The 14,951-nt window shown below is 38.2% G+C and overlaps 1 protein-coding gene across 1 annotated transcript; it reads left to right on the forward strand.

The window, feature by feature from the left end:
• The first annotated feature begins 5,337 nt into the window (after nucleotides 1-5,337).
• Nucleotides 5,338-12,054, forward strand: LOC310923918 (collagenase 3-like). Its single transcript, XM_083884803.1, has 10 exons — nucleotides 5,338-5,468; nucleotides 5,569-5,810; nucleotides 6,910-7,058; nucleotides 7,159-7,284; nucleotides 8,212-8,373; nucleotides 8,827-8,944; nucleotides 9,541-9,674; nucleotides 10,008-10,167; nucleotides 10,908-11,011; nucleotides 11,556-12,054. The coding sequence occupies exons 1-10, from the start codon at nucleotides 5,346-5,348 to the stop codon at nucleotides 11,654-11,656; spliced, it is 1,419 nt and encodes a 472-aa protein (XP_083740929.1). The 5' UTR covers nucleotides 5,338-5,345; the 3' UTR covers nucleotides 11,657-12,054.
• Nucleotides 12,055-14,951: the final 2,897 nt, after the last annotated feature.

Consider the following 14,951-nt stretch of genomic DNA (forward strand, 5'->3'; position numbering starts at 1 on the left):
GGAGCTGGCATAAGAAATAAAATACATCAAAACATACTGAGACCTACTTATGGGTGTCAGAGATCCACAGTGCCACCAAGATAGCCTTTAAATTTGTTTTTGAGACTGTGTGCAATCTTAAATATCAGAATTTAAAAATAGGTATAAGATGATGGATGTATGAAAAAGATAGAAAATTATTCTTTTTACCTTGGATATATTTTACTGTGGTTTCATGTTCCCTTAGTTTTTATTGTACTGTTGACCAGCTCCTCCCCCTGAGCAGCAAAATTATGTTGCCAAGACACAAACTCACAAACTCATTGTTTGCCTACAGTTTTCTAGCAATAGAGATACCTAGATATTTTGTACTTGATCTGGGCAGTCACTTTGTTTGAACAAAGAAAATTTGGATTCCAGTACCTCTTTGAGGCATTTTCTCTCTTTCAGTTTGGCTGTGGGATGAGGTAGGAGTCCCTGTTTGCCCAGGTTAGATACAGCTGTGAGCAGGAGCACAGTCATGGAAGGAATGCATATTGCCCAGCTGCCTACCAGCTGCAAAGATCTACCATCTTGCACAGCAACACAACAAATCCCTGCAATATGATAGCTCCTGGCTTCTTCAGACATCAGCAGAAAATGGGTGAGAAGTTCAGCTCCAGCAGAGGTCACCTGAAGTATTTCTTTGTGAACCAGCTGGGGCTCCACTAGAGTCAGCAGAGCCCAGCTGAGGGACTCAGCCCAGCAGTCTGAAGAAAGGCATCTAGTGCAGGCGAATCAGATATGACAAGGGACTGATAAGAGCTCTCTGTCCTTCAAACACCATCAGGAATCTCTCTGTGGGCAGCTGAAATAATCCCAAGGTGCCTACCTCAGTGTGATACGCTAAACTGCTGTCTAGGATTAGAGAGTCCTTTGACTTCATTGATTATAATGAGACTTTAGACACAGCACCCAGGAAGGTGCCCAAATTTAGTTCTGCAGACAGAAAAGCAGTCCATCTCTGGTCCCCTTCTCCTCTGCTTCACAGGGTCTGCAGGGTCATTGAAACAAGGGTCATTGCCTCTTGGGAACACATTTATGTGTTTCTTGCTTCTGGCACTGGACCATATTGAACACCTCTGCATACCCCAATCACATATTTTTGCCACCAAAAAGAAAGAGAGATGCTGCTGTTTAATATAAAAAGGAGCAGGTTGTTGTAACATCCCCTGTCATCCCAGCTCAGTTGTCTTGGCCCCCTTCTTGCAGCAGGTCCCAGAGATGGAGTCCCACCTGGAGACGCAGAGCCAGAGTATTTCCATGTGTTTGGACTACTCTGAGACTCCATTTACCCATCTGCACAATGGGCCTCAGAATAACATCCTTTTTCCCAGATGAAGCTCATGTAAATGTGATGGCACAGCCCCAGGCACTGGAAATGTTTCTCTTGAAATACAACTGCCTTGTGGTTAGAAACATTAACAAATGGGACCATTGACTTTTGCTTATTTTTCTTAAGTGAAGCGTCTGCTGTTTCAGGGTCACTGATCATTCACCACATTCACTATATACTGTTATTTTGGGCACCAAACACAGACTGTAAATCAAAACAGGACACCTTTCAATTATTTGTGTTAGCAAAATGTATGTTGAAATCACATGGTTGGCACAATTCTTGTTTTCAAATAAATAGTACCTAAATGCTCCTTTAAGGCACTTCATTTCTTCTCAACACATCTTCCATCCCCCATTTTCCATTTTTCCTTGGAGGGGAAGACCGTCATGATTATTCCAGTCTCTGCTGTGCCTGTGTAAATTACCATCAGTCCAGCTAACTTTACCCACACCCACAAGATGACAAAACTGCAGAAATTTTGCAGTGCTTGTCGAAATCTTACTATTCAGCAGTTTTGTGGGTTTCAGAGCTTTTAAAATAAAACTTTCCAGGCTTCCTTGGTTGCACTGGGGTCAGCACAAGGTCTGTGAGCCACTCCTGACTGTTTTTACCTTCATTTACACCTCTCTTCATAGTTTTAAATTAATTTTCTGACTCAGAGAGTGGCATCACCTGATCCATAGATTTTACATCTTACAATGCCCAACACTGGCTGGCTTTGACAGTATCAATTTATCAGTGTCAGCTTTAAAAACTTCACTTGTCTGAGGTTTTAAAGAGTGACTATATATAAGGTAATACCATCTTCAGAGTTTCTACTTAATTCCCAGCTCAGTCAAGACTTTATCTCCCCTTAAGAATATCATAATGCACTGCATCTGTGACACTGTTTCAGAAAAAGGGGGAATAAAGCTCATTTTCTTTGAGCCTTTCATTTGCTTGCTTGCAAGTCCTTTCACCATTGTTTCTTCACTTGGTCTACAGAAGACAAAAATATATGCCTCAATATAGGCTTCTGGCCACTGATGTAGTATAAATAGCAATAAAATGTGTAAGAAAACATATTGGATTCTGTATTTTTACATTCCCAGGACTCCAAAAGGATTTAACTGAAAACATGATTCAGCCATAATACACTCTCACATGGCTCATTGCACACAGTCTTTCAGAAACCAGCTTCAGGTTTAGCATTTTGATTTACTCCCTGTGACAAAACAACTACAGACTCCCTGCATTTTTTGTCCTCTTTGTATGTTTTTCTACTCACACACAGAATCTATACACTGCAGAGGACTATCTCTTTACTTGTTCATTTCATTTCATTTCATTTCATTTTCCTACAGCAGCAAAGATTCAGCTTTACTCAGCTTTTTTTACACAGAGAGAAGCTGTTGTCAGAAATCTGCCTGTTCTAGTTTTTTCCTGTAGTTATGTTGCCCAGTTTTTAAAATATTCATTGGAAATGCCCCAGGAGAGCTCTCTGAAGGTAAAGTTTTGAAAGAGATTTCATAGTGAACTTCAAAGGACTTCCGAGCACTTGTGAAAAAGAAATCATAGAAAGTGGAAAATCATTCTTCCCTGCCTAATATATCATTCTCTTCATGTAGGACAATTATAGTTACTACTTCTTTGTTGACTGCAGCTTAAACATTTTAAAAAACTGGTCTCCACATTTCCTTGGAGCATTGTTGGGTAGGCTAATGCTGTTCTTTAATTTTACTCTTGAGCCGAGCTAAATAGGTTTTTTCAGTTCTATATTTATATCATTCAAATATTGTCTCTAAATATTTGGTTTCTCCTTTAACTGGCAGTTAGCTGACCTATGTTTATTAAGGTAAACCTGAAACCACTGAGAAATAATTTGGGATCATCCTCTCCCTAAGGGTAACGGACTGGTCATATTTTTGTAGTAACAGTTCATTAAGAAATTAATTTCTCCTGTTCCAGAAGCAAAGATTCTGATGTCCAAGCTGAGAAAGAGTAGTCATATAAGGACTTGACAGAGAACAAAAATCTTTTGACTAAAACTGGTAAAGGACAGTGATACACAAATGGTAGTATAAAATTGTGCTTCTTTATGTATAAGAAACCTAATTTCAGAAAATTTGGAATCCATGGGAATGTTACCTGTGGAGTTTTAACCTATTCATTTTGCTCATAGCTATGAGCTATGTCTGGTACTGCTGTGAAGAGCAGCAACATTCACAGCTTCATGGTCTCCAGGAAAGCTTTCCTTACAGCCACAAAAAACATGACAAGGCAACAACATTGCTCCTAAGCTCCACACAAAGCAAGAAAACACACTGTAAACACTACTTATCTGCTAATTGGGTACCCCAACATTAATAAAAGCAATGCTGCAAATATTAATATGGAAATATTGGAGGGAAAGAAATGGGATACGTACATAGTTTGGCAGTCTGCACTAGTGAGGGGTGTGGTGCAGTGAGAGCATCAGCAGTATGGATTCAGTGCTTGCCCTGAAGCACTTCAGGGGAGAACATTTCTCTAGAGGGTGGAATAACTAATTAACAGACTTTATGTCCATTGCTGAGTAAAAGTCTCAACACAGCTGACACACAATGTAAAGGAGAATATACAAACCGCTTTAACAGATGTTGTCTGTTCCTAAGTGGTGCAACCATATTTAGCAGTAGCTGAGATGGGCAGAGAGGCAGAAACAGCCTACATAACAAATTCTTCCTAGGTTTATTTGTTTTTGCTGTTTGGCATCATAAAACACAGGGCTATCATTATTTGAGTAATAGAGCTTTTAGACATACAGCTTCACTGACTTTTGTCCTTTTCCTGTCTTGTCAACAAGGGAACATCCATGTCAGGGTAGTGTATTCCAAAATGCCTGTACCAGTGTCTACCAGAAAGCTGCCTGAGGTTTTTCATGCCAGCAAAAGAAATAATCCATGAAAGTGCAAGGCAAATTCAGCAGAAACCACATCTCCCCTTGGTCCCATGCTTGCCAGCATGTGATATGATACAAGTTATAGCAGGAGCTGAGATTGTGGTGATCCTGGGGAGATAGAAATAATCCTTATGTTTGAGGTATAATAATGACCATCTTTGTCATAATGCTAGATTTATTTTACTATCCACCTCATAAGACAAAAATCACCTTTTTTCTTATCCTAAACACACAGATCCATTGCCTACATGTAGCTGGTAGATTGCCTCTCTCAAAGTATTAACTCTCTCATCAATCTATGGTTGTCATCCTCTCATAAAGTAAATTAAATTCAGGTTTTTTGAAGATAAATTTTGAATTAATTAGTCACTCTAGATGACCTGCTTTATTACTAACAAGATATGCTTTTTAATGTTCTTAACTATTTTCTGATATTTGCCATTTCTGGTTTTTGAGTACATCAGACTCAAGTATCCTGTAATAGAGATAGAAAATCTCTTTAAGGATCCCTGAAGTAAAATTTTTGTCAGTGCTATGGAGTTATAGTTCTTTGCAGAAACAAAGAAACAATATCATATTGTACATTCTATAATGTTATTTCACTAAAAATTGCTGTTGAACTAGTGTAACTACTGAAAAGATGCAGAACTTACTTTAAAAATAATGACTGTTATTATGTATTTTTCTTGTTTATCAAATGGTAAAAAACCCAATTTTTCTAGCAAAGAAAAACAAGTCTTTGCAGCGTTGTTGCCAGTTATTGCCAGTGGAAGCTACTGCAAAAAAATCAAATGTGGCTTGCTTCTGCCCATTTCTTCCCACAGCCTATGTCAATATTCAGAGACCTCATGTTTATACGAGGATAGAGTTTCAGAGCCCTCAGCTGGGGAACGGATGCCTAAACCACAGTGTTGGGGAGGAGAAACAAACCAGCTATCTAAGCATGTTTACTTCCAGCAACAAGGAAGTTCTAGCTTGTCCCTGAGTGGTGACTCACTGGGTTGGGACTATAAAAGTAAAGGTAGCTGCTCTCTAAAACATCAGGGCTTCAGACTTCAGAAATCCAGCATGATGCAATCAGGACTTTCAGCTGTTTTCTTTTTCTTGTTGGGTTTGTCATTTTGCCTGACAATCCCTATTCCCCTTGAAGACAGCCATGAATTCACAGAAAAGGACCTTCAGTTTGCAGAGGTACAGTATAAAATAATTCGTTTGCATGTTCCAATAACAGTAAGATGTGCAGTTACAACTGTTTGGAAATTTGGCTTATTCCTCCTTTTCCCCTCCTTAGCGCTATCTCAGGACTCACTATGATCTCCGTCCGAATCCTGCTGGCATAATGAGGAAGAGTGGAAACACAGTGGCAGCGAAACTTCGGGAAATGCAAGCTTTTTTTGGCTTGGAGGTGACAGGCAAACTAGATGAAGAAACATATGAGCTGATGCAGAAACCAAGATGTGGTGTCCCAGATGTGGGGGAATATAACTTTTTCCCTAGAAAGCTCAAATGGTCGAAAATGAATTTGACATACAGGTAAATGTGTGGTATTTTGAGTGTTATTACTATTACCTTCTTTCCAGGTGCATTGTCCAATGGGTTGCTCAGTACATGAGGCTGATATGAGAAAGGTGCATTTGAGTTTGACAAAATTAGTGTTGCAGTTTAAAACCCTTTCAAGCCTCATTTTTGGAAAGGTGCTCCCAGCCTACATTGCAGCCCAAGGAAGCAAACATGAATTTTTTCCATTGCAATTTGTCATGGAAAAGGAAACCTGGTATGCTGTAAGCTAGCAGCTCCTCATTTGGCCTCCATATAGACACTTGGGACACATCCTTAGTGCCAAATGAAAGAGGGATGGGGGCTCAGATCATGCACTTCTCTGGGTAATTCCTTAGCTCTCTTTGGACCTGGTTTAGTGTTTGCTTCTGTATTGTCCTGGAGAGAGTAGTGTAGATGCAAACCAGTCTGTGTAGTGTGACTGTGAGAGCAGACTCTTCACATCCCAGATGTAGATTTCTGTGTTTGGTCAGACAAATTCCTGTCCCATAACCTTAGAAAAGTTGACCTTAGGAGGTGAAAGGATGACAGTCCACAGAGCAGATCCTCCTCCTTTAATTCTGCAAGGTGGCATATCTGGGGTTTTCAACAGCTACAGACTGAGTTTATTTAGCAGATTCCAAATATGAAATCACTAAAATATCTTATTTCCATAGCTAGTGATAAATTTTACTTTAATATGGAGAATTATAGCCTACAGAAATCACTTTGGATAATGTTTTGCTCCTCCAGAAAGTGAGGATCATGAGATAAGTTATACGACATAAAAAATTTTGAAGTTACTGATACGATTTTACTTAATACTAAATTTATCTGTCAATTTCTAAATCTTCTGGTGCATAGAAAACCAATAACAGAAAGCTGTTGGATCATTTCAAATATTTCTGAATTATTTCAATGATGATAGAAATGTTTATTTTTTTTAATACTGTATGTAGTTGCTAAGCTCCTTGTTACATGATGAGTTCATATGACAAAAGCAAAAACTTTTAATGAGGTGTACAGTCAGATAAAAGTGGATTGCATATTTCTTCAAGTCACACAATTTAACTGGAGATATTAATCTCTTTGACAGAATTATGAATTACACTTCAGATCTGAGACATAATGAAGTAGACAGAGCTTTCAAAAAAGCATTTAAAGTTTGGTCAGATGTGACACCACTGAACTTCACCAGAATACGAAGTGGTACAGCTGATATCATGATCTCCTTTGGCACTAAAGGTAACACAGAACCAATTGTCTTTATTTTTACAAGTAAACTATATTCTTTCTTACAGAAGATGGAGTAATTAATTTAACTGTTTTGAATTTTGCTTTACAGAACATGGTGACTTCTACCCTTTTGATGGACCCTCTGGATTACTGGCACACGCTTTTCCCCCAGGCCCAGACTATGGAGGAGATGCTCATTTTGATGATGATGAACTTTGGTCAGATGATTCTAAAGGTAACAGAAGTTCCTGAGATTATTTGAAATGGTGATAGATGGAAAATTTATCCCAGTTTGATATCTGTAGACAGTTTGTTTTGCTTGTTTACTGTTTGTTCATTGTGTTCACTGTTAACACATAGAACGCTGAGTTTAACCTCCAATTATAAATGAAAGTTTAACATGCGCTTAGCATAAATTTTAAGATGTAACTCTCCTAAGTGAAGTGATGAAAAAAATGGCACAAACAAGATTTTGTCATCTTGGGATTTTGCTAAGAGCAGCTAGTTCTGATCACAGACTGATGGGAATTGCCTTTCTGAAGCCTATAGCAAATATACCTCAGCTGCACATTTTCTGCTTGCATTTAATTTGAAAATTCATCACCTTGCCTATTCAGGACAGAGTTTAATAGAACAAAACACTGTTTTTCTCAGCACTGGATTAGATCACCCCTCCTGGCATTAATGCTAATTTCTGAAATAGTGGAAAACATATTTTCTCTATATATATCTCATATATCTCTACTGCAGATTAATTCCCAACAAAAAATATTCTTGATTTGAATAGGACCAAGACTTCATCCTAGAGCTTTTCTGTGTTACAAAGAAATTTCAAGAAATCTAAATTTCCCTACATAGTAACACTGTAATGTAAGAGTTAGGATGAACACCAGCTAGGAGACACTAGATCTCTTAGGCCCCTATTAATGCAAACCCCATCTTAGTTCAAAAAATGCAAGCAAATATATCTACTGGATGGGGGTGTCTCTGCTCAAGGCAAGGGGGTTGGAACTAAGTGGTCTTTAAGGTCTCAAACCCTTCTATGATTTTATGAATTATGCAGAATTTTTCCATGTATTCAGTTGTCCTTTATGTTGGAGCACAGTGTCAAGTACGGTCATGCAAAGAGATACACATTTACTTTTGCTGTGGTTTCTTATAGGCTATAACTTGTTTCTTGTTGCTGCCCATGAATTTGGTCATTCACTGGGACTTGAACACTCTAGAGACCCTGGAGCTTTGATGTTCCCAATATACACATACACTGGAAAAACTGGTTTTGTGCTTCCTGATGATGATGTGCAAGGGATCCAAGAGCTCTATGGTAAGTCTATATAATATATATTTATCTCCTGTATCATTATAGCCTGATAGAGATGCACTGCATAGTTGCTGTGAGCTGCAGATGTTCAATAACAACAGCCATGACTGATTAAGAATGATCCACTGGGACATGAGATACCTAGATTTAGTAGTTCAGAAGGAAAAAAAAATTTACATAATGCTGCAGAGCACAGTTGGTCACTGACCTGTCCCCTTTAGTGGTAGGTGTTAACACACTTGCAGCACACTTGAACTGCAAAGTTCATGAATGTATTTGGCTAGAGGAAAGAGAGAACAGATTTTCCCAGTAAAAATTTTTTACCTATTGTTTGTATTCACGCTCTTGGAAGATCTTCCATGATGTGTTCAATACCATGATCAACAGACAGAAAATTAACATTGTCTTACAATGTTACATCAGTTACATTGCTTACATCAGTTGATATCATTCCAGGTGCTGGAGAGAAAGATCCCAACCCAAAACATCCCAAAACACCAGAGAAATGTGATGTAGAATTATCACTTGATGCAATAACAGAACTTCGTGGAGAAATGCTGGTCTTCAAGGACAGGTAAAGACACCTCCATGTCAAGGGTGATGGGTACTGGATAAAGTTTGAGCAAGCAAAAAACACCATTTCAGTTTTTTACTAAAGATTCGGGTAAATGTACATTTAGAAGAGCACAAATCAATATAGGTGCTGCTTAAGAAACTGCATCCTATATCTTTTTAATACGATTTATAATGCAACTACAGACTTGACGGCCCAGTGATATGATGTAAAGATAATACGGCTGAAGACTGACATTTTTGTACAAATTTTTAAATTCATGGGATTTTCTTCAGCATGCATAAATCTCCTGATTTTTATTTGGGTGAAGTTGTATTGCATTCAGGAGCTTAACAGGGGACAGCAATGTTTCTCTTATTCTAAATGAAAGAAGCTTGAAATTGGTTATGAGATGATCACTATGTGAGTGACAGAAATGGTTGCAGCTGATGGCTGTGAGGAAAGGAAAGGTCTAAGAGAGGCTCTGTCTATTCAATATTCTATGATACGATAAACATTCATTCACCAGTAATTTATTTTAACTATAGCACATCAAAGATACTGCTATTCTACAGTATGAAAAGAAACATAAAATTTATCTTCCTTTTCTGAACTAGGTTTTTCTGGCGACTGCACCCTCAGATGGTTGAGGCGGAACTGGTGTTACTTAAGTCCTTTTGGCCAGAGCTTCCAAATAAAATAGATGCAGCTTATGAAAACCCCATCAAAGATCTTGTGTACATGTTTAAAGGTGAGTTTTTAATGTTGTTGTTGGCAGAAGAATACACATTTTAATCAAGCTGAACAGATGGCATAAAGGTAATAGAAGAATAAAACATCCTACCTTCCTCACTTGAAAACAGTTTCACCTCATGCGCATCTATAAAATTTTCAGTGAATTAGAACATGTACAATTTAGTTAGGATGTCCAGAATCATAGTACAAATAGTCTAATACCTACTGAGGATGTGACTTAAGAATCTGTTTGTTGTATGAAAATATGGCTCACAGTTTCCTTGTTTTATTCTTCTCTCAAAGCTAAGCCCTTAAAAAAGACTCACTCACACTTTGTTTGTATTTTCAGGAAAGAAAGTCTGGGCTTTGAATGGCTATGACATAGTTGAAGACTTCCCTAAAAAGATATATGAAATAGGATTCCCAAAAGAAATGAAAAGAATAGATGCAGCTGTCCATGTTAAAGACACCGGAAAGACTCTCTTTTTTACTGGAAATAAATACTGGAGGTAAGCTGGAGACAGGTCACTTTTGGTGTCCCTAGTCATAACCTGTCCAGATGTATGGAAAGATCAGGATTTTGGTTCAAACCAGGCATTTGGCCAATCAGATCTGTGGTTTTCATTAGTTCTATAGCCATGTGCAAGATGTTGTAAAGGTGTATGCAAGGCTTTCATAAAAATATGGGCACAGATTTTAGAAGTTGAATGAATGTAAGGAAATGAGAACAAAGTGCTCTAATCTGGGAGAATTTCTAATATGATCATGCCTGCTAGACAAATTTCCCATCTTGCTTCCTTGAGTTGCTTGTGTGATGTGAAATGGTATCAGTGCTGTAAGAAATCTGTCCCACCCCAGGGTGTCTCTTTATTACTGTCTGTGAGTGGGGCTCACAATGAGGTCTCATGCATAGTTAAGACATTACCATCCCTTCCCACTATCATTGGGCTAAGCAGCCTCAGGATGGATTCGTAGTACCAATACATCCAGGTACAATAATCTCCATATAATACATACTTTATAGATCAGTTCTATATGAAAATGTAGCTCTATTTGCTTTGTGTTTATTCCACTTCTGGTGGATGTGTGTCCTGTTTATCACCCTGCATTTTACCATTGCACTGACAGAAAGCACCCAAAGACTGCTGGCTTGCTTTGGGTGTGGGTAACTTAAAAACATGTAAAGAGAAACAGGCCAAACTCTCAGGCTGTTTAAATCCCCTATTTTTTTCTTTTGTGTTTAATACAGTTATGATGAAGAGGCAGAGGTTATGGAAGCAGGCTACCCCAGGCTGATAGAAGAAGAATTTCCAGGAATTGGTGATAAAGTGGATGCGGTCTATGAAAGAAATGGTATATAATCTGATAATGAAACCTTATTACAATTACTGGCCCTTGAAACTTGAGATTAATTTCTTGTAGAAAATTCTGCATTTGTAATTTTCATTTCTTCACATCATCACTTCTGTTCATGACTAAATCAGTTTTCTTATCTAAATTATGCTCTGGTCAAAAAATTAGCTCCTTGCTTAGGGTACCTGAAGTGACATGCTTCATGTAGAAGTATTACAATGTAATAACTGGAGCCCATTCCTATACAGCTTGTCAGGGAGTGTTTCTGAGTCAGTGCCTTAAAAATGCCAACCCTGTATTTTCCCAATCAAGTGTAGTAAGAATTTGACACAAGATTAAAGGGTATCAGTCATTTTAAAACTCTGGTCTAGCTCAAGCAAATGGAATGAGGATCTTTAAAAAATTTAGCTCAGCATTTTAAATATGAAAATGTTGCATTTGAATTATGAAAAATGAAAACAAGACAATTACTTTTTTAAGGATAATTTTGATATGACAACACAATTTCTTAGTGTTAATTCTTTTTAACTTTCTTTTTCCTTAGGTTACCTCTACTTCTTCAATGGGCCACTGCAGTTTGAATATAGCATCTGGAGTCAAAGAATTGTCCGTGTCCTGCATACTAACTCCCTATTTTGGTGCTAATTACAGCTGAGTGCCATGTCATAGGCTGCAGAGCAGCTTGTAGCACATGGGAATATTAATAAAGTGGGCATTTAGGTTTACCAAAGGACAGCAAGGTTCTATGAACAAGTATTAGGCTACCTACTACCAAATGTACACTGTATATATGGACTAATGCAGCTGCGTGTCAGTCTGGAATTGACTTAACTTAATAGGAAAGGAGAAAAATTGTTAACATTTCAAGGTGCATCACACCATTTAAATTTTGTCTAGTATTGAAGCGATGCTGGATACATCACACACTTTCATGAACACTACTAATTCCCAGTATTCTGAGCACATCTAGCACCTTTCAAGGATTTCCTAGCATGCCCCAAGAAAACAGACCCGATAAACCCAAAACCTTTATATTTTTAAACTAATCCTTCTTCCCTTTTTGAAATTCCTTTTAACATACTGGGAACTCAGATTTGTAATGAATGAGTGAGGACTGCATGGTGACTCCCTGAGCAAGTAACACCAGGCAGCAATGATGAAGTTTGAGAATTCAAAATTATTTGACTGTATTGAATGGGAATATGCCCTGGAAGCAGATGCCCATGTCATCCTTAGAACAAGGAGAAGGTGCAGAAGCAGTGAGATGTCATTCTAAAGCAGATAGGAGAGCAGGAAAAGTACTCCCTTGAGAAATCATAAGCCTGTATGATACTGGGGAAACCAGAAGCAAGCAGCAACAAGATAATCACCCAGATTGAAACCATGCATGATGCTACATCTGGTATCATAGCCCAGATGTTTTCAGCTGGTGTTAACTGAAGTGACATTTATAGAGGTTATGCCTGTGCCAGAAGAGAACCTGAACATTCATAGCAAAATATTGAAAAGAATATATTTTTTCATGTTGGCCACTCTTTTAATGTCTATATCAATTGTTTCTGTATGAGAGTTTGTTTTGGTTTTTTCTGTTTTGTTTTAATCAATGCAAATGATGTGGGACTGTGATTATTTTAATTTTAAAAAATAATATTAAATAAATGGAAGGAATAAATTGACATTGTGACATTACTTTAATTAAAACTTTTTATAATGCCCATCACAGAAGCAATACAGAGCTATTGGGCAAAAGAAATCAGGATTCCTAACCTGTGCATTTTATTATTTGAGATTATAACTTCTGTTTAAAAATATGATTTATTTTTTGTCTCTTATTGAAAAATAATTTTATAGAAAAGAGAAGGAGAGGAGACAGAAGAGTGAAAAATGGAAAGACCCCTCAAATCTGCAAAATAAGAACTAAGTTAGAATTAGTCCTTATCATTACAAAAGGAATGAGAAATTATTAAGAAATACTGGGGAAAACAGTTACACATTAGTTTGAATGTTAAATATTAGCAATTAATTAGAACAACATTGTCCTGTTCTGCCTTTTCAATAACAACCCCTAAGTGGATCAATCATCCAGGCCTGCCAAGCAAAGCTCACCAACAATTAATAACTTTAAACAGACATAAATGTTATAAACATGCTTACCTAGTGGTGGGCCAGGTGAGGTTAATTCTGTAGCTCACACAACATAGATGGTTGGTTAAGATAACCTAACAGTTTGAGAGGTCTCTTCTGAACATAAAATTGTGAACTAATGAATTCCAGAGCTTACTATGCTTAAAAGAAATGCATGGAAATAGAACTGGAAAAAACTTTTGAAAAATGAAAAACTTAAAGTGGGCTAAAATCAAAGATCTATTTTATGATAAAATGTTGAGAAAATTGCTGGGGGAAAGTCAGTACATTTGTCTAAGCATAACAAACATAATTTGGTTCAATTGCATATAAAATTTTTTGACAGAGTGTGCCTGAAAAAAATAATGTTTGATATTGGGCTGAAGTTTCATTTAATTACTTTGGCACTGAAATAAGGCTCTGGACATATGACCTAGGTCCTCATATTCTCTCAGTAAAAAGACTTGGTGAAAGATTGTATCAAAATAATAATGAATCTTCCATAAGGGCTAGTTGTTAAGTTTGAGTCTTCTGAGTTTCAAAGGTCTGACAGGAGCTGCACTGGGTAAGGGAATGCAAAAGCAAGGAGATGTCAATGAGTGTCTTTCACATCTATGTGAATTTCTGTTAACATTGAACACTTGGCAGGGGAAAAAGGTACTGCATAGGAATCTGAACCTTCAAAAGCCTTCAGCATGATCATATCCAGCTGCTGTCCAGCCCAAACAGACAGATTCCTGTTAGCTGCTCGGCTGACTGGAAACAGCCTTTGGCACAAGTCCAAGCAGGGCTCCAGATTCTGTGTCTGCATCCCCAAAGAGAGACGGGAGCTGTCCTGTGGTTAGCTCTACCTCAGCTGAGAAAAGTACCAGGCTGCCAATTTCTGGCATTTTGTTGAGAAAAAAAAAAATGGAAAAAATTTCTTGTGCTGTGGAAGTGGAAAGCTGATATCAGAGCCAGAGGGACCCTGTTGCTGCTGTCAGCAGAAAGGAAAACTCTAAACAATACCTTGTGCCCTGGGACACACTGTCACCACATGAGAATAACATTGCACTGGTGACTGGTGAGGACCCGATGGGACCCAAGACCATCAAGAATTGAAAAGAAATAGGTCTTTTTCCCAAGGCAGAGACTGAACTGACAGGTTTCCCTGAGATGTGAGTGAAGAAAGGACCACAAGGAGGCTGAAGCAGCTCTCTCCCTGGATGTAATATAAGCAGAACTAATAACCTCTCACCAGGTTGCTAGTTTTTTATGTGGAACTATACAGATCCACTTAACAGTAGAGAATGGATGGAATAATCCCTACTTAATAGCAGGGAATTGTGTCAGGGAGGGTTAGGTTGGATATTAGGAAAAAGTTCTTCACCCAGAGGGTGTTTGGGCACTGGAACAGGCTCCCCAGGGAAGTGGTCCCAGCACCAGCCTGACAGAGTTCAAGGAACATTTGGACAATGCTCTCAGGCACATGGTGGGACTCCTGGGGTGTCCTGTGCAGGGCCAGGAGTTGGGCTAGATCCTTGTGTGTCCCTTCCTACTCAGCATATTCTGTGATTCTGTGCTTCTCTGATTCTGTGATTCTGTGACTAGTACATGAACAGTTACTGATTAATGCATCTTTTATATCAGTGTTGATCTCTGCTAGGAATGATCATTTGAAGAGGGAGAAAGGATAAGGCAAGGAAAGGAATCTGTCGGATTCTCCTCCAGGAGTTTTCTGTGCTGGTTACATGATCCCGAGCAAGTAGTTCTTAGAGGATGCAAATATATTTTCCAGGAGAGAAAAAAAGTAAGCAAACATAATTTAAACTTTCCA

The sequence above is a fragment of the Zosterops lateralis genome, assembly GCF_965231275.1.
Source record: "Zosterops lateralis genome assembly, chromosome: 2".
Lineage (NCBI taxonomy): Eukaryota > Metazoa > Chordata > Aves > Passeriformes > Zosteropidae > Zosterops > Zosterops lateralis.

What these genes read in the sequence shown, in the direction of transcription:
- LOC310923918 (XM_083884803.1), top strand. Translation starts at nt 5,346, where the DNA reads ATGATGCAATCAGGACTTTCAGCTGTTTTCTTTTTCTTGTTGGGTTTG. An exon ending in TTGGTCAGATGATTCTAAAG is followed by an intron (nt 7,285 to 8,211) that starts GTAACAGAAGTT and finishes GGTTTCTTATAG; the next exon opens with GCTATAACTTGTTTCTTGTT. An exon ending in TCTTGTGTACATGTTTAAAG is followed by an intron (nt 9,675 to 10,007) that starts GTGAGTTTTTAA and finishes TTGTATTTTCAG; the next exon opens with GAAAGAAAGTCTGGGCTTTG.